The 18,205-nt window shown below is 54.7% G+C and overlaps 10 protein-coding genes across 10 annotated transcripts; 4 read left to right on the top strand and 6 right to left on the bottom strand.

Annotated features, from left to right (window-relative positions):
* Positions 1–337: 337 nt before the first annotated feature.
* Positions 338–1,408, bottom strand: PG998_004388 (uncharacterized protein; the record flags this gene model as incomplete). The annotated part of the gene is made up of 1 exon (XM_066871206.1): positions 338–1,408. One exon carries the CDS (start codon positions 1,406–1,408, stop codon positions 338–340), a length of 1,071 nt encoding a protein of 356 aa, XP_066734956.1.
* A 390-nt stretch (positions 1,409–1,798) lies between these two features.
* On the top strand, positions 1,799–2,666 carry PG998_004387 (uncharacterized protein; the record flags this gene model as incomplete). The annotated part of the gene is made up of 2 exons (XM_066871205.1): positions 1,799–2,398; positions 2,433–2,666. 2 exons carry the CDS (start codon positions 1,799–1,801, stop codon positions 2,664–2,666), a joined length of 834 nt encoding a protein of 277 aa, XP_066734955.1.
* Positions 2,667–2,953: 287 nt separating this feature from the next.
* On the bottom strand, positions 2,954–4,318 carry PG998_004386 (uncharacterized protein; the record flags this gene model as incomplete). The annotated part of the gene is made up of 5 exons (XM_066871204.1): positions 2,954–3,074; positions 3,151–3,565; positions 3,647–3,728; positions 3,788–3,913; positions 3,986–4,318. The coding sequence occupies 5 exons, from the start codon at positions 4,316–4,318 to the stop codon at positions 2,954–2,956; spliced, it is 1,077 nt and encodes a 358-aa protein (XP_066734954.1).
* Positions 4,319–5,196: 878 nt separating this feature from the next.
* PG998_004385 (uncharacterized protein) lies at positions 5,197–5,721 on the top strand (the record flags this gene model as incomplete). Its single annotated transcript, XM_066871203.1, has 1 exon — positions 5,197–5,721. The coding sequence occupies one exon, from the start codon at positions 5,197–5,199 to the stop codon at positions 5,719–5,721; it is 525 nt and encodes a 174-aa protein (XP_066734953.1).
* Positions 5,722–6,054: 333 nt separating this feature from the next.
* On the bottom strand, positions 6,055–8,198 carry PG998_004384 (uncharacterized protein; the record flags this gene model as incomplete). The annotated part of the gene is made up of 4 exons (XM_066871202.1): positions 6,055–6,833; positions 7,076–7,568; positions 7,644–7,953; positions 8,014–8,198. 4 exons carry the CDS (start codon positions 8,196–8,198, stop codon positions 6,055–6,057), a joined length of 1,767 nt encoding a protein of 588 aa, XP_066734952.1.
* Positions 8,199–8,592: 394 nt separating this feature from the next.
* PG998_004383 (uncharacterized protein) lies at positions 8,593–10,232 on the top strand (the record flags this gene model as incomplete). Its single annotated transcript, XM_066871201.1, has 2 exons — positions 8,593–8,803; positions 8,896–10,232. 2 exons carry the CDS (start codon positions 8,593–8,595, stop codon positions 10,230–10,232), a joined length of 1,548 nt encoding a protein of 515 aa, XP_066734951.1.
* Positions 10,233–10,437: 205 nt separating this feature from the next.
* On the top strand, positions 10,438–11,897 carry PG998_004382 (uncharacterized protein; the record flags this gene model as incomplete). The annotated part of the gene is made up of 4 exons (XM_066871200.1): positions 10,438–10,899; positions 10,960–11,242; positions 11,339–11,614; positions 11,698–11,897. The coding sequence occupies 4 exons, from the start codon at positions 10,438–10,440 to the stop codon at positions 11,895–11,897; spliced, it is 1,221 nt and encodes a 406-aa protein (XP_066734950.1).
* A 241-nt stretch (positions 11,898–12,138) lies between these two features.
* Positions 12,139–13,166, bottom strand: PG998_004381 (glycoside hydrolase family 17 protein; the record flags this gene model as incomplete). Its single annotated transcript, XM_066871199.1, has 2 exons — positions 12,139–12,365; positions 12,419–13,166. 2 exons carry the CDS (start codon positions 13,164–13,166, stop codon positions 12,139–12,141), a joined length of 975 nt encoding a protein of 324 aa, XP_066734949.1.
* Positions 13,167–13,814: 648 nt separating this feature from the next.
* PG998_004380 (uncharacterized protein) lies at positions 13,815–16,014 on the bottom strand (the record flags this gene model as incomplete). The annotated part of the gene is made up of 2 exons (XM_066871198.1): positions 13,815–15,119; positions 15,181–16,014. 2 exons carry the CDS (start codon positions 16,012–16,014, stop codon positions 13,815–13,817), a joined length of 2,139 nt encoding a protein of 712 aa, XP_066734948.1.
* A 1,115-nt stretch (positions 16,015–17,129) lies between these two features.
* PG998_004379 (uncharacterized protein) lies at positions 17,130–17,869 on the bottom strand (the record flags this gene model as incomplete). Its single annotated transcript, XM_066871197.1, has 2 exons — positions 17,130–17,450; positions 17,555–17,869. 2 exons carry the CDS (start codon positions 17,867–17,869, stop codon positions 17,130–17,132), a joined length of 636 nt encoding a protein of 211 aa, XP_066734947.1.
* Positions 17,870–18,205: the final 336 nt, after the last annotated feature.

The following is an 18,205-nucleotide window of genomic DNA, read 5'->3' as shown; positions in this document are numbered from 1 at the left end:
ACCCTGTAACGCCCAGCTACCCTGTAACGAGATTTGAAAGAGCTAACGCAAGAGTACACAGTTGGAACCCAAAGAGGACTACGACAGACTTGAGGAATCTCCGGAGCCGAGAGACAGTGATGAATATGCCACAATTGAGGAGATTAGAAGCCTTCTCTACTAGGAGCACATGAGTCTGGAGAACCAGCTGGGTAATCAGCAGAGAACAATAGTATTGGAAGCTGCGTGCTGGCTGTCTATCTATTCTCCGAGCTAAGGTTCTCAATTCTGGGGGGGTATCAAGCTGAGAAACCAGAAGGCTGGTCGCATAACGGCGTTATTTGTGTGTGGTTTTGTATTATAGTTGAATAATTTCGCGGATGAAGTTCCGCATATCCTCCGCCTCCTCAGGGACCATGTGGTCAGGCAAGGTAGTCATAGCAATCCGCAGACGATCATCGCCCTCAAGGGCCTCTTCCATAAGCTTGCGGAGCGTTATTATTTTGAACTCAGAGTACGGGGTGGTGCGCTGGAGGATGACGAGGGTCTGGAAGAAGGCGACGAGGTTCAGGTGCATGAGGTCGTCCTCCTTGTCGACCATATGTAGAGCCACGAAGTGAAGAAGCCCCTGGTCTTTGGAGGCGGTGCCCCCGTAGCGTTCATGCAGATCTGGGAATCTTGTGCGGGTGACGGTGGCCAGGTCTAGGGCGGCCAGACGGGGCATGAGGCGCAGGAGCCTGCCTTGGGCCAGGGTCAGCTGATGTTTGCTCAGACCGCCGTCATCGGTGTTTTGATGCCGGCTTGCCAGCGAGAGAAACAGGCCGTAGGTGTTGCGGTCGAGGGTGATGCGCCGCCACACCATACCCTGCCCGTTAGGCTTGCTCCGGACCGCTACCTGCATGCCCTCTCGCGGCTCGGGCTCTTTATAGTCGGCATCTAGCAGATCGCCCAAGACCTTGGTGCCCTTCTCGCCGACCTCGACCTGGGGTGCGCTCAGCCAGGTAGTTAGGAAGGCGGCGAAAAAGTGGCTCATCATAGCAACTAGAGCAGCGTTGCCCGGGGAGACGGTGGCCTTCTCGAGGACGGCCATGGCGAGCAGATTGGTCGAGGGCGCGGGCGAGCGCAGGGCCTGGACCAGACTCTCCTCGGACGCCAGGGACAGGACTTGGGTGAAGGCGAGCGGGCGCAGCAGTCGCACGGCTAGCGAGCAGAGCACGGCCGGGTCCTCCTGGTACTGCTGCAGGATCTCGATGAGCTTGGGCAGCAGACGCGGGATCAGCGGCGGGGTGTTGGCCTGGTTGAGCTGCAGCTCGACGTCGTCAAAGAGCTTGACGGTGGGCGGCTGGGCGGGGTCCGCGAGGAGCTGGTCCAGGTGCTTCTCCAGCTCGTCGACGCCGGCCACGGGGGCGGTGTCGGTGTCGGTGTCCATCCTGGCAGAAGGGAATATGACAAGGAACAGACTTGGAAGATGTGTTTGAGGCCAATGATGGCGTAGGTGGTCAATCGATATATATATCGGCAGCGCCTACATGGCGGGGGTGGGGCACTGAAGTCTACAGGGCAGCCACTCACTGTAGCTTCTGTAGCTCCTCTACTGTTCCTTGTAGCTTCGCTAATCCCGTTCAATCTGCCCCACCAAAAAAGTTGATCTGGTCCTCACCTTTTATGACTGAATCAATTCCGTCCAGTTTTTGCAGTCAATCATCCTACCCTCCCTCAATCTCCCCACCTGCCGAACCAAACCACCTGCGCGCGCAAACGACTCGAACCCCAGCAGAATAGCCCATCCTGTCTGTGCATGCACGCGTAGCCGCCATCGATGTCTGGCCGCGGCGGTAGAGGAGGCGGCAGAGGCGGCCGCGGTGGTGGCGGCAAGAACCTGCCCTGGGACTACGACCCGGCGGGCGTGCAGGAGCAGCCCAAGGAGCGGTACCCGAAGACGTACAAGCCGCCGCGGGCGAGCAACTTCCCGCTGTCGTCGGCCGAGGCGCGCGGCGTCCGCTACTTCGTCCAGCTGCGCCGCGACTTCCACGGCTCGTCCCTCTACACGCACAAGCACCTGGCCCCGGACTCGACGGGCACGTCGTCGAACCCCGGCGACCCCGTGCGCCGCGCCTACGGCCAGCAGCAGGCCAACGCCCGCTACGGCGTCCGCAGCAAGGCCACCGTCGACCCCTTCCTGTCCGTCCCCATGTACAGCCACAAGTTCGTCCACGAGGCCCGCGCCCTGCCCGACTTCCACGGCCGCGAGGTCCACCACCAGCTGTTCCCCGAGGGCCTGTGGAGCACCATCGACGGCACCGACGACGGCGGCAAGGCCGCCGCCAAGGCGAAGCAGCGCAGCCTCAAGCGCAAGTCCGTGGGCGGCGACCTCGGCGGCGGCGACTTGGACGAAGACGACGAAGACGACGACGACGTGGTCAGCCGCCCCAACAAGCGCAAGGGCCCCCGAGACAGACGAAGAGCGCCGCCGGCGCATCGAGGAGGCGGCCCGGGGCAAGGACGAGGACGGCGAAAATATGGCCGAGGAGGACCCCGAAGAGGACGAGGAGGAGATGAGCCAGGAAGACGACGATTTCGAAGATGATGAGGATGGCGGAGATTACGATGCCGAGCAGTATTTCGACGGTGGCGACGAGGACTTTGGCGATGAGGAGGGTGGCGGTGAGTCTGCTATGGACTTCTAGAGATACCTTTTATGGATGCATTCGGTTAGGCGTTTCAAGGGCTTTGCAAGGGCTTTGTTGGTCCGTAGGTACATATTCGAATCCTACTATTTACACGCATCATTGCCTGATTTCGAAGTTTGATCAATCCTAGTAATGGACTAGTAGGCGGCGGAAGAGCCGTGTGCATACTGGATTCATGGTGATCGAAGTATGTATTGTTTCTTATCAAGAAGATACGTGAAATAACATGATGAAATATATACTTTATTATCTACTCGACCGGACGCGACCGGCTACTCGAGTGCTTACTCTTCCAAGTTCTCCAATATCAATGCAACCTCGTCTTCGGCGGCTTCCAGTATGTGGCCAGGCTTATGAGTTGGCCTCCAGCCAATCTCTTCCCCGTGCTTGGCGGTAAAGGTGCAACTAAATATCAAATCGCCGTGTCAGTCTCCTCCTGGGAAAGCCAATAAGGAGAGGTAAAAGAAGCACGTAAACTTACTTGCCACCGAGCTGTACGGGCACGATGTCGGCCGGGCAGCCCAGCGCCTCCCCCATCTTCTCCAGCGCCGCCCGGTCCGCCGTCTCGACCCTGGCGTCGTCCACGAAGCCGTCGCCGCGCTTCGCGAGAGCCGCGGCCATGGCGGCGTATAGGTCGTCCCAAGCGACGCTGCCCGAGGCGGCGAGGTAGTAGCCGTTCCTCCCGGATCGGAGTTGACCTTCTCCCCCTCCGTCTCCGCCCAGGAGGATGCGGCGCAAGATGTCCAGATACAGGTTCGTGTTGTCGATGACGTGGCAGACCGGCCAGGTCGGTCGGCCTTCGTCGGTTCGGTAGACGCGACGCAGCGCCTTGGCCGCTTTCACGATCGCCACCGTCTGGATGGAGATGACGTTGCCAAAGCCCTCGCCTCGGCCGTCTGTGAGGCGACACACAGGCCAAGTCAGTCAGCTGGATCAAAAAAGGAAAGCTCCCCCCCAAAAGGCTGATTAGGACGTACAGACGATGCAAGGTACGAAGATGTAACTCTTCACCCCATGGAGCTCGCACTGCTCGATAACTGTATTGTTCGTCATGACGGGCTATTGTAGTCAGCTACCCCGTTTTCTTTGACCAACTACTCGTTTCAGTTGAGACTTACGGTCTGCATCACCGTGAGCGGGGCTTTCTGCTCCTTCTGGATCTGGTACAAGTCCGGGTCATCGTCTCGGAGGTCGCGGTCATGAGGAGCGCCGGCATGGCTCGAGAAGATCTTGGCCCCCGATGTCTGATTTGCGGGACACCCACCATGTAAGCCGATGGAACAACGGGCTTGTCAAGCCATGGCTAGTCAACTCACGTGGAGAAAATGGACGGTCTGGCCGGTTGCCTTCTTGACTTCGGCCAACGCCCTGATCATGTACAGCTGCGAGTCCGACTTGAAGGCGTCGATTAGGTGGTAGATGACGGTGATCTCGTTGTCGACGACGCCGCGGCGCACGGCGGCCTCGTCGTACGGGTCGAAGGTCAGGGGCAGCGCCCCGTAGCGCGCCCTCACGGCGTCGGCCTGCTGCTCGGTCCGGACCAGGGCGTACAGCTTGCCGTGGGGAGGCAGGTCGGCCGCCGCCCACCGGGCAAGGAGGGTGCCGCCCAGGTAGCCAGAGCCGCCGGTGATGAGGATGTTGTGGGGCATGATGAAAGAAGACGATAATGGGTTGCTTGGTTAGTTGACGACTGAATTGACTCCTTTGTAAGATTGCTCTTGGCTGCGCAATACTCTTAAATACTGCTTAATCAAGTAATCCGTCCTCCTGCATTTACCAATCCGGGCACTGGTTGTACCGTCGGTTTAATGATCGAACCGTACATGGTGGAGAGAGACGGAGACGCAGCCAAACCTTGGCCAATCAGAACTCACTAGGAACAAAGTGTGCCCTGGTCTTAGTCAACGACAACGACGACAGGATTGCCATTGAATCTGAGCAACGACGTTGCCAACCACTCACCTTGACCACCATTTGGTGAACTCCGGATCCGTCAGAAACCCGCTCGGTCGCGTGGAAGGATATTTCGAAGATGGCAACCCCCAAAGGATAGTGTGATAGATCAATGGCGACACATTCGGCATCTGGGCTCCCGTTGTTTGGAGGCGGCAACGCCGGGTGAACCAAACCCTCGGCTTGCGGCTCCGATCAATCATCATCGACCTGTCCGAAAGACTGTCCCGCAGCATGGCCATTTATATAACGAAGCGATGCCATCTCCTTGAACATCCTCATGTGCTGTCCATCATATAATTATGCCACTTGGTAAATGAATGATCAAAAGAAAAGATGTAAAAAGGTCAACATGCACTGGCTCTTCAAAGGCTAGGCAGTTGCGAATCATGGAAGGAAGCTTAGTGCTGTACCTTCCCTCCTTCCCCCTTCCCTTGATTTTATTTACATGTTGTCTATGTACGAAATTTTTTCCTTGCTTGTTCTCAACTACCATCCATCATCCACCGTTCATACTCCTCCATCCATCATTCCATCATCCACCGCACAAGTCATGTCTGATATGGAATCCATCATGTTCTACGGGGCCGAGGTCCTCGAGAGCTGCGGCGCCGTGCTCTTCGACACGACGAAGCAGAACGTGTGCCTCCTCCGCCGCGTCAAAGACAACCAGACGGTCGAGTTCGTCCTGCCCAAGGGCCGGCGGACCGTGGGCGAGCACCGGCGCGACGCGGCCACCCGCCAGGCCATGGTGGGAACCGGCCACGCCTGCCATCTGCACGCCGTCCGCTTGGCGACCCGCGCCCCGCGCCCGACCGAGCCGCCCGGCGTCGACGACGAGCCGCGCCTCTACCACAACATCGCGACCGAGCACTTTGCCTTCACGGAGCGGCGCAGCGGCGCCAAGGTCGACGAGCGCACCTACTGGTACCTCGTCGTGGCCGACAGTGACAGACCCGCGGTGGGGGGAGAGAGGCCGTTCAGCCCGCGCTTCTTCACGGCGGACGACGCGCTGCGCATCATCACGTTCCCGGACGAGCGAGAGGTGCTCGAGGAGGGCATTCTACTGGTGAAGGGTAATCCTGGATTGGTTGGTTAAGGGCTCTGCCTGTTACTGTATGAAATAGCTGTCAATCCTCGTCAGAACGAAACATTCTTTGTTTCTTTTTCGCTTCAATGTCAAGCTGTCAACCCAACAGAAACGAAACCTGATAAACATAACTCTTTAAATGTGCACGCACGATCAAGTGGCTATTACAAACAAAATAATCGTCTTGGAAGCGAGCTCAAACCTGAGATTGAGCTTGTCTCTGACGTGTCAACCCCAATCTGCCCTCCTGATATATGATATATCATTTGGGATCAGCACAGAAGAAATTACGTGCGGGCGAGTAAACCAGCGAGATTGTGCACCAACAACGGCACCAACAAACTATCTACCCAATCTGATGCTATTTACAGAAGAACCACCAGGCAAATGAAGTTGTGGTCGTGCGAGGGTCAGCCTGGAAGCATCGGATCGGTTTGATCGATCGATAGAACCCGCCAACGCCCTGCAATTTCCGGCACTGAGGAAAAGCGTCTTCACCCTCCTTTCAGGGGCTTGATCCCGCAGGATTTCCACAAACCTCGAAAGCTGCGTGACGTTTTCCCGGGAATCTACCAGGTGGAACCCGCATATCACGACGACGAGCCCGGGGTCCAAGTGCGAGATGAGCGTCCTGAGTATGTCCAAGCTTGCCGATATGGTGTCCAACTTGCCATCCAACTGCCGCATCTTGCTTTCCGCCAAGTCCGGGGTATAGGGGAGTGAAGACGGTGCAATGCGGATCAGTTGGCTTATGATGGAGTAAACCATAGAGATGAGACCGGCATTCTTCATGGACCCTACTTGGGCCTCAAAGGGGTATTTGGTTTTTGCGAAGAAGCTGACACAGCTTATTTCAACTTCTTCCGCGCTCGACTGGATCCGGGCACCAATGCTGGCAAGGACATCTTCGAATGGCCCGTATGCCGGACCCTCCACCCAAAGGACTCCGGACTCGGGTGCCTGAAGCCATCGTTGGATGTCAACAGCAACTTCGTTTGGTATGGTTGGGGCACTGCCTATAATCCGGGAAGCATCGTCTCTTGGGCTGAGTGTGATGAAGGGAGCCAGTACTAGCAGGTATTCCGCCAACTCCATGACGCAGGGCTGATCCGGGTTGAGATCTACAGCGTATTAGCTTGGGTATATAGTAAGGGGTGGATGGACCATAAGATACCTTGGCTCGTCGTCGCACTCGAGTCCTCGCTCATGCTACCTCCAAGCAATGATTGGGCTGCTCGTAAGGTGCTTAGCTCTATCTCAAGCCTCAGTATAAATCCTTGTTCTTCTTTTCTTCCGTTATTCTCCCTTTTTTCTTCTTCAAATAGAAGAAGAGGAGAAGAAAATAGAAGCCAGGGCTACTCACCATGTTGAGCGTTCGCTTGGAGCGTTCCGAACATTTTCAGCCCGACTATCTCGGTAAGCATCTGAAATTTGGCATTCAAGTTATCCTCGAATTTAGCACTCAAGTTATCCTCGACCTTGCTGATTCGATTCACGATCTCGTCGAAGCCCGTCCTCTGTCCGGAGTGCATATCCTGGACCAAGCGATCGTTCTGGAGGCTCATCTCGTCACGGACGCGTTGTACCAGGTCCTGGCAGCTCTGGACTCGTTGTTCGACGTTCTTGTCATAGAAATGGTTGTCAAAGGCCTTTCGGAGCCGATGTCGGGAAGAGCTGTACCACTTCATGCTGTAACAAAGGAAGGCGAATACTTCCTTGTACAGCAGGACAACTAGTGTCCTCATTTCCGCTGTGTCGCAGAGTTTGGTCCCCCTTCTTACAAAGTTGATATCTCTGCTGATTTCTTGAAGCGCCCTTGAAAAGCCATCTGCCAGCTTTTGATGGTTGACGGAGGCCTGATTTATCACGCATCAGTCAGCTATCATACAAATAATCAAACATCAACAGTATCCAGGAGGCAGCTTGCTCACTTTTACTACCGAGGTGATGATTCCGGTAATAAGACTAGTGTATTTGTCACCGTTCGGGATCACACTGAAGAGATACTTGTGCGAATCCATTGTCTCAAGGAAGGAAAAGAACTGAGTCTTTGCCTTGCCAAACCCGCTCTCGCTCTTCTTAGTCCACTGAGCCTGCGCACCTTGGACAGCAGTCCAAAGGGATTGAACCGATGGGACCTGGTCTCCAGAGCCGCCGAAATCCCTGATATCCAGCTTGAGGCTTCGCCAAAGCTCACTGGCGGCTTGTGCCTCAAATTGAAGGGGTTCAACTGTTGGATCCCTGCAACGGATCTGATTAGCATGGATATCTCAATGAGAAGTCATATCTGATACTACTCACGGTTCAGGGGTCTCGAACCGAAGCCAGTCCTTCCATATCGAAGGCCTAAGCTCGGCGGCCTGGAGCGCTGTCTCGTGTGCCGCCATGGCTTGTTCCAATGTGTTTTTGGACGCTTTGCTCGCGATCTTGTCAGAGTATCGCCTCACGACCTTCTGTATTGAAGCTTCATAGACGTCATTCTCCATCTCCAGTTTGACACATGAGCATGCTTCTGGTTATTCTTTCAGGCTTGAATTTAGGCAGGGCCCGTTTTCGGTGTCCGCAGCCTGCATGTACTGGTTGGTGACACAGCCGCATTCAAATGAGGGAGCCCTTCTTGACGTGTCAAGTTTGTGTCGACTCATCAAAAGTGCCGCTCCGGTCGGGTTGGGTTGCTGACCACCCCTTGCGAAAGCCACCAATGATGATTGCAGCTACTGAGGGGTTGAATGCATCGGCAATGCTAACTACAGGTTACCGTCCAATTGATGGTGCGATTTAATTCACCCGGGCGTAGAACGACGAAGATTAATGACCTGAAGTAAATAGAGCCCTTCGCCCGTCCCAGAAACATTCAGCTTTCACAGACCATGGGCCATCATGGAGCGGCCAACGCCTCATTCACCCATGATGGAGCCAAGTGGCAGTGAGAATGATCAGAACACTGCTATCCCGAGAGGCTACTCGTCATCGAGTAATCCACCGAAAAGCGATACCAAACCACCCAGTCACACTCAAGCTCCTTCCGTTGTCACATGTTCCGTCACCGGTGCCGACCACACCAGCCTCTTGGACTTCGGCATCCACGTATGTCCGCGATGCAACACTCGCATCAGCAAGGACGACGATGAGGGGGAGAAGAGGAGTCGAAAGTTGGGGCACACGAGAACGAAACCTCCAAAGACCTATGTGCTGTCCACTCCGGTCCTGATACGCTCATACCAGGCGGGTCAAGCGTCGGTTGGGAGATCCTGAATCAGCTCAAGCACCTCACCAAAGACTTTAGTCTGGTTGTTGGCAAATGGAGGGAAGAATCGATGGTCATCAGTGATAAGGCGCCAGACAGTTCCAACCATAACGATGGAAACCAACCGCAATCGACCGCCGCAGAGAACACAGTAATCAAGACCGACTCCGACGCAACCGTAATCGAGCCTACCAACGTAAAAGACCAATCGGACGTCATTCAGGATGGTGATGACAACAAAGAACAGCTATCCGTTATGAACCACGAAGTTTACTTCCTTGACTATGGGGGACGTTTTCTTGCTAGAGAACCTTGGCCTGAGCCATTCGATCTGGAAAAAGCACGAAGTGGAGTAGAGGCTTCCGGGCAAAGCACAACTTCAGTATACACCCATCTTACGACTGATATTCCAATGGATCTCAAACGGTCTGACGAGGAGCGCCAGAGAATTACCAAGGAGGGCTACTTTCGCAACCCCCGGGTTGATTTCATTTCCCTCACTCAATCAATGTTCATACGATCTAAACAGGTTATTGCAGTGCTGAGAGAGTTAGTAACGTACTACCCTGCAGTAGATTTAGACAGCGACGTGGTTGTTGTCTATTTCCCTTACTTCATCATAGGTCATCACATGGCCGATTTAGAGGCATACAAAGAAGCGTTGAGTGACAAGCGACAACAACTGGGCTCGCCGCCGCCTAAGGTTCTACAATTTTCCGATGTGCAGCGCAAAATCACCATTGATCACCTTGGTCAGCTTCTCGATTATATGAACACCAGTATGCTCAGTCGTCAGGTCGAAGCTGAACGAGCGAGACACGCGCAGAACCCTCCAGTATGCACCTTCGCTACGTTGTGGCTGTTGTATAAGCCCGGTACGACCATCTACGTCAGGAATGACAAAGGCACCACCAGTGCATACATATTGGAAAATGTTATCGCCTACGAAGGAAATTCAAAGAACCTGGAACCTCCGGAGTCTTACACCTTAAAAATGTGGTGTTTGAGCTTCGATGGTCTCTACGTACGCCGAGCAAAGTCATACGTGACAATCGGTTCTTTCGAAGGAGAACGCCCTATCATGGACCTCAAGGTTGTCCCAGCATCCTTCATCGACACGGCAGATAGGGGTAAAACAAGACAACACCTGATACAAAGAGGGAAAACATGGTACGAGATGCTCACTGGCGCACAGCAGTGGCACTACTCAGGCCAAAGCCGGGGTCGAAGCACGGTAACACACGATTGTACTTTCACAACAGACAACGGCTAATCAAAGCTCAGCTTGACTCCAGGGTAGTAATTGACTTTGGAAGCTACTTTCTGGAAAACGAACACCTGGAAAGCAACTCTGAAGGATCGGACTCGGACTCGGACACGGACTCGGACTCGCCAGACACATCCCCATCTACTATGGACGGCTTCGACTTTAAGATGGGAGACTCAGGGCCAGGCCGCGCAATTTGTCCATGTGACAAATGCCGTGGGAAGCGGCCACACCCCCGAAAGGGTTCCCATGGGCAGAATATGATTTCATCGATCCCGAAATCGACGACCTCGAGCTTCCCGAAAGCTACCCGGATAGAGACCACCGCCGCTTGCTATGCTCCGGGGTCGTACTGGGCTTTGCTCTGAAGTCTCGGACATGGGGTAAGATTGATCCTGCACATGATAAAATTCTTACCGCTCGAGCCATATCTAACATCGCAACAGAGAGACTTGATGTGGAGTTCTGCAGGCCTGCCAACGTCAACGTGAAGGCAATTGACACCCTCGTTATGCCAGACGACCGGAAGAGGATGATCAAGGCCATAGTGCAAAAGCACGGCGGCCCCAGGTCCATGTCTCGTACAAATAATTGGGGAGCAGACTTCATCCAAACAAAGGGGGAAGGTCAACTCTTCCTTCTCCATGGAGGACCAGGGGTTGGAAAGACCTATGTAAGGAACGCATGCGCTACATACCTCAAACCGAGCTGACTGACAATTTGTGTAATATAGACTGCTGGCAAGTTTCAAAGCACAATATTCTCAGTATCCCTGGTAATAGTCTGGAGATCCGCAACTAACTGGCTGACAGAATGCATCGCGGAACTTATCAACCGTCCTCTGCTCTCACTAACTTGCGCCGACTTAGGTATTGACGAAGAGACTATGGAGCGGAGACTGTCAAAGTGGTTCAAGCTTGCAGAACTATGGGGTGCTGTTTTGCTCTTGGATGAGGCCGACGTCTGGCTGGAAAGGCGAATGATTGCCGACTTGAAGCGCAACACACTGGTTGCAGGTAAGATTCACCGACCTCTCCATTCTACCAAACCCAGACTGCATTGACTTGAAGCTGCTTCGTGTGTGTCATTCTAACCTCAACGGGAATGTAAAGTCTTCCTGCGCTGCCTAGAGTACTACCGAGGGATTCTGTTTTTGACCAGCAACCGCGTGGGGACCTTCGACGACGCCTTCGTCTCCCGAATCCACGTTGTCATCTACTACGAAGACCTCGAGGAGCCGCAGAGGAGGCAGATCTGGAAGCAGTTCTTCGACAAGCTCGAGCGGGAGCGCAAGGACAGCATCATCGTCGAGTCGCGCGCCAAGCACTTTGTTCTCAGCGACTCCGAGATGCGGAAGATACCGTGGAACGGGCGGGAAATCCGCAACGGTACGTGTCACTGCTTTGCTCCCTCGTGCTGCTGTGCCATATTTATGTGTGCATTGGCTACGTATTGACACCTCATGATGCAGCTTTCCAAACTGCTGTGTCACTCGCCGAGTACAGATTCCATTTTGAGGGAGGAAAGGAGGAGAGTGACAAGATCGTCCTGGATAAGGTGGACTTCGAGCAGGTCTGCCAGATGTCTCTTGAGTTCAAGCAATACCTGACCAAAGTTCACGCGGGGGATAACGAGAACGAGAGAGCGATGAGAGAAAGAGCTAGAGCTTAAATGGGGTACTGTTTCTCATGTTTTGTTTGACGATGTGAGAGGGAAGGATGAAAGAGGTGTTGGTGATTGGGACAGTTCCACTAAACAAGAGAGGGAGCGAGGCATTGGAGAGAGGAAGCTGCCATGAGGTTCTTTTAGCCTATTTGAGTTCATTTGGTATAGAGTATTACGTTGTACTGCAGCCTTCCCCTTAAGTCTGTTAAGTGGCCCTGAGCATCTATCACACGGCGGTCCCTTCACCTTAGCACCTCAAGTCAAAGTATGGCGTGTTATTTTCCAGCGGCGTGACAGCAAACGATATGTCGGTCTGCGCCGTGTTTGCATCCTTCAACGTGTACCAGAAGGTGTTGCGGGAGCCAAAGAGCGGACACCCGATGTCGTGCCAGTAGCGCCGTGCGTTGTCAAGGTTGGCAACGGCAGCGCCAGAATTAGGTCCGACTTTTCGGCCCGAAGGTGTCAGCTTCATCTCTATGGATAGACAGCAAAGGGAAAAGGGGTAAAGGGAAAAGGGGGGGAATCACCATGTGGCCAACCAGTCTCCGTAACCCAGACCTCCTTCCCACTGGACACGCTCTCCGTCTGCGCAAGCGCCGACCAGAAGTTGTCCGCCGCCTGGTCGATCGAGTTGGGCCGCGTGGTCTCAAAGTAGGGGAACGAGTTGTGCCCCAAGAAGTCGACCGAGTCAGCGACGCCGCGGTTCTCGGGCAAGACCCACGCGGTCCAGGTGTCGACGTGGCCCACGGGCTTGGACTCGAGCAGGGTGCCGCGGGCCCAGTCGCGCAGCCAGCCGACGTAGCCCTCGATCTCGGCGGCCTCGGCGCCGGCGCCGGCGTTGTTGGCGACGCCCTGGGGGCTGCTGCGGTAGAGGTCCTCGGAGCCGACGGCGAGGCCGACGACGCGGTCGGCGAGCGGGGCGCCGAGCTCGCGCACGCCGCGCAGCAGCGCGTCCAGCTCGCGCTCGTACGCGGCGCGGCCCGCGCTCGCCCACAGCCCGACCAGCAGCGCTGTGTCGGTGTCGACGGCGGCGCGGAACGCCGCGATCGGGTCCGCCGCCGTGCCGCACTGCACCGACGTGTACAGGCGGGCCGCGGCGAAGGGCGGCGACGTGCTGCCGCCGCCCGCCAGGCTCTTGGCCTCGGTGAAGAAGCGCACGAAGTCGGCGTAGCCCCGGCACGAGCCGTCGTTGTTGGTCGAGCCGTAGTTGAAGCCTTTCAGCTGAGCCGAGGCGAGGGACGCCAGAGCGAGTAGGGACGCTGCGCTGGACCACATGATTATAATTAATTATTTTCCCCCTTCGAAGCTGGATAATGCAGAGTTGGCCCTATTAGGTAGAGAGCGGGTAAAGAGAGGCGTTGATTATTAACTTGGTTTCCCTCGTCGCAGCATACATGTTTTCCTGGCAAAGGAAAATGAACATGAATGTCTGGATTTATAGACATAATGGTCAAAAGCTCGGATTTCCGGCTCATTGCATGCGCACCTCTTCGTGTAGTTTGTAATGACGTGCTGAGGCTCGTATTGTCTCAGAGCCAAGACCTTGGTGCTACATACGGCGCGCCCCTATTGGGCCGTGGGGTGGGATCTGCGTGGTTCTAGCTGACGGCCAAGCTGCAAGCGCAACACCCGAACATCCCAGGTTCTACGACGTCAGATGGTAAATAGGCATACGGGGATTCATTTTTCCTCTTTTGTTCCGAGGCGCGGCAATGTTCATTCCGGTTAGGTCCCTTATTTTCGTAGCCCCTTTCTGCCTGTCGCAGTCGCAATTGCTTTCAGTTTCCCACATAATGAGAAAGATCACTAGGACTCATATGATGTAATGGACGACTGACAGCATAATTTCTGGTGGAGAGATAGCCTCGGTGGGTGAATTCATGACCGGCACCTCATTAATTCTTCTCGTTACGTACCTCCAGACTAAACAAGTTCTATTGTATATCTTCTGTCTTCTTCTGGAATTACTCCTTGCGGCAGGGTATACTCTTTTGCTAGCAATTGGAGTACTCCTTGCATGAGAGACGGCGTTTTCTCCTCCTCCGAGTACGGCTCTCGGGTAGTCATATCAATCCATCCAACCCGGCGAAACACATTCGGGCTTGAGGAAACGGACTCGAGCAACAGAGACGGGACAACGAAGGAGCGACTTTTGTCGGTTATACCGAAGTAATAAAAGAGCGGCATGACATAATACATCTTCATTTCCGTGTTGCTGCCTCCATCGAACTGGACTCTGCCTTTCAGGAATTTTGTCTCAACGTCGAAGTGGACTGTTTTTGACCCGGCTTCTTCTTTCAAGTCTTGGGGCCGGACAGCCAGCAGATATGATTTGAGATGAAGGCATGCCTTCTTGAGCATGCCATAGTCGTCGGGCCCATCCGGGACGATTTCAGCATCGATGTATTCGATCAGCGAATAGTATCGTTTTGCCGAATGATCATCCACGTAGCAAGACGGACGTTCCATGGCGGCCCACGACCACGACGGCGCGCTCCAGACCTTCGCCGACACAGCTAGCTGGGACCCGGCTAGTCTGTCTTTGTACAAGTCGAGCATCCAGTCCTCCTGCGGTCTCCATGCCAGGCCCTTGTGCAGGTTGTGTTGCCAGAGCCCGGCGAGATACCGCCCTCCAAAATGAGGCTGAAAATGTTTCGCCAGGCCGGAGATGGCCACCAGCCTGTCGGCCGGGAACGTAAGACGCGCCCACTTGTAGTACTCGACGATGTTGGTCCATTGCAGCCACTGGCTGCTCGGCTGTAAAGAACGTATTGAGTCTGGCAACCTCTCCCCTGGATGCATCTGGCTCCCGTGCTTATATCGGATGCCGGGGCCGCGAAGATAGGGGAAGTTGTGCGGCATCCCGATCTCACACCCCATCTCCTCTGCGCACTCGTAAAAGATGCACGTGTCGGTAAAACTGATGTTCCGCGCGGCCAGGAGCCGCTCTTGGACGACCCAGCCTCGGGTATTCAGCGGCTTACGGTCCAGCCCCGCGAAAGTGTCTTTTTGGCTTTGGGTGTAGAAGCCCATCTTCTGGGCAGCCAGTTCGCCGTTTTGGAAGCTCGCCGTGGCGGGGAAGACAAGATTGCCCTTTCTCTCGAAGAACAGGCCTTGTGTTCCATCCGATGCCGAGCTGGCTGCGATGTTGCATACGCCATTCTCGTAAACCTTGCCCATGGTGCTGCTCTCGATCGACCAGTCCTCTCGAGAGTCTTGTATTATGCACTAGACTTCCGTCAGCCTGGATTCAAAACGGGGAAGGGCTTTGTTGTGAGCCTAGTAGTACCAAAGAGTCGATCCATATGTAGTTGACTCCTAGACGGCGAGCGACGGCCGCTGCATCACGGTAGGTCTGTGGCAACAGCCGAGTGGGAACGCTGGATGTGTATTCGGCTAAATTGGCCGTCGTCAACTTGAGGGTTATGTTGTGGCCCCATCTGTGGCTCAAAGTTGCATAAGAGCTGCTTCTTAGACCCTTGGAAGTCTCAACCACACGTAGTCGGATTGCTTGGGTTTCCTCCCATGCCGGGGGTAGTGAAGCCATGCCCTGTGGGCTGCGGTGGCCCCCGTCTTGTTGCTCATCCGCCAGGCAAATCTCTACCAGCCTTGTCGGCACCCAGGTGGAAGATCGCTGGCAGAGAGAATGATGGGAATAGCAATTCTGGATTCTCTGCGTCAGATACAGCCACGACTGAAGTGACCTAGTCGAGTCCTGAGGGATGCAGGGTTTGACATTTTCGTCGTTCCACATCTCGAAACCCGTCACAAAGTCCTCGTCGTCTTCCGTGTTCTCACCGCGCAGGGTGTATTGGATAACCGTTGGAAAGCTCCGTACGCCAACGGGGCGACGCTTGACGGTATGGAAGGCATCTTTGTGTTTTGGGTCAGAGGAAAGGGTCAAGTAGCCCTGCGAGTCGAGGTTCTGACAGAACCAACAACCCTCGGCGAGGCCTCGAACGAGTTCATCTCTGCTACGGTAAATGACCACTTCGAGATAGATTTCAAGGTGCCAAAGGTTGCGACAGCGGCTGCATTCGGTATGTACACTGCTGTCTTCGCGTGGCCCCCAAGCACCCTCAATGGTCGTAATGTCGGGGTAGTCTTTTATCCTTGATGTCATTGTTGGCAACGACATAGATGCAATACGTCGTAGTAACTAAAGGAGTTCGAAATACACGAGGAGGACCTTGAGAGAAAATTGATGTGGCTCTTCATATTGAAATCTTATATAAGCACTTGTATGTGAGCGGGGTGTCAAACTGCTAGAAACACTGTGAGTTGTCATTTTCTCGGAGGGGAGGGGTATGACACGCCATGCATAGTGGCGGGGTCGCAGTACGACTTACATTTCCAGGCACTCAGCAATGAGTTTGTAGGAAGGGTTATGCAGCCCACTTGGATGATGCACCATGGTGGGACACATTATTATAATAGGGGTCGAACACTTTACCAAATGGGGGTTTCCTTGCCTTTGTTCGATGCTGGTGACTTTAAATTTTCGAGGACCCTGTAAAAGATAATAGTATGACTTTGAACGTGGAGTGTGCTATACCGTGTTCCAAGCCTTCTTAAATAGTATAGCTCGAAGGGCTACCTCAGGACGGCTCCGTGTGGATATCACCTCTTTGATATCTAAGACACGATGGTCAAGAGGAAGAGTGTACTAATTTACCACCAAAAAGAATCAATGGGTAGATAAATGTGATCGTTGTACCTACAGGGTAGCATCTCAGGGCCTCCGGTAGATTCAACATGGTATTGCTGCATTCAATGTGGCCACTGATGAAATATCCAATGTGCCGTCATAACACCGAACAGGTCTGGTTTCTCTTGCCAACGGGCTAATGGCTCGTTGGTATGTATGGTCTGTTGCGTTTGTATTGTCCCGGTTGTGTGTTCGAGTACGCGTGTCGGCATACATGTATTTTTGTTTCTTTTTTAATTTATAATCTCTCTTGATTCGAGCCTAATATGGCTTGCAATCCAAGATACACATGTGATATGTTTGAGAACCACTAACAACGGCCCGAATGCCCAGTCCAATGATCGATAAATGTATTTCCGTGGGATCTCATGTCTAGGAATGCTACGCTTATATGCAATCGCCTCTATAACCGCCCCTGTCTCCCCCCAAACCCCAAAGCGTCCTTCTATCCATCCTGTCTAGCCCCGTCAATCAAAGCAAGGACGTCCCACGCCCGTGCCTCTGCCCCTTCCCTGTACGGGCGTTTCATTTCAGCACCTTGAGCGTCTCGCTGAAGGGCAGCTTGGCCGGGGGCCGGCCGGGTGGTCCTGGGCCTCCTCGCCGAAGACGAGGTTGGCCTTGAGGACGTAGTCGTCGGGGACGCCGGCGAACTTCTTGATGACGGCCTCGACGGGCGGCATGGCGTTGAGGTGCTGCAGCGAGGCGCCGAAGCCCTCGAGCTCCAGCGCCGACCACGTCAGCAGGTGCGCCATGCCCTGCGAGTGGTCGCTCCACTGCCCGAACATGTGCGCCGCCGAGGGGTGCGTCTGGCCCGACTCGGCGATGGTCGTGGTGCGCTCCCAGAAGAGGACCTTTTGTTAGGGGGGTACGTTAGCATTTGTCGATGAAATGGCAATCCATGTAGTGGGAGGCCAGGGGGGTGGGATGACATGACGCGACAACGAAAAGAACCTACCGAGCCGTAAGCCCCGCGCAGCCCCTGGAAGAGCCCGCTCATCTTCTTCCACGTCTCCTCGCCGGCGGCCTGGGTGAGGAAGGGCTCGGCGGCGGCGATGATGTCGTCGAAGAGCTGGGTGTGCTTGCCGCCCAGGACGAGGGTGATGCGCACGGGCTGGGTGTTGTACGAGGAGGGCGCGAACGAGAGGACCTCCTGGACGACCTGCTCGATGCGCTCGTCGGGCACGGGCGACGTGGCCTTGAGGGCGTAGACGCTGCGGCGGTACTTGGCGGCCTGCAGGAACTGGTCGGTGGTGATGCCGGGGGGAGCCATTTTTGGTTTTGGGGTTGGTTTTGGGAGTGATTGGTTAGATGTAAATGGTTGGCTGAAATGTCAGTGAAGGTGGTGATGATGATGATGAAGGTGATGCTATTCAAAAACTACTGGAAGAGGGAGGGACACGCCGCCCATTATGTATTCCTCCAGCCAGCCTGCCTTGCGTTGGTAGACATGTCGTCTTTCGTTGGCCGCGACACCCGACCCTGCCGCCGCCAAGCGCTAGACGCCTCCTGCATAACCATGACTTGTCGGAGCGACCTTGGGAAAACGCCACGATGTGGTGCGTGGTGTTTGCTACACGGGCTCGGCTTATTTGTTCCTTACAAATGG

Source organism: Apiospora kogelbergensis (assembly GCF_038363985.1).
Source record: "Apiospora kogelbergensis strain CBS 113332 chromosome Unknown utg000002l_segment0_segment0, whole genome shotgun sequence".
In the NCBI taxonomy this organism is placed as follows: domain Eukaryota; kingdom Fungi; phylum Ascomycota; class Sordariomycetes; order Amphisphaeriales; family Apiosporaceae; genus Apiospora; species Apiospora kogelbergensis.
Note: the sequence above shows the minus strand (reverse complement) of the source record. Positions and strands in the feature narration are given on the sequence as shown.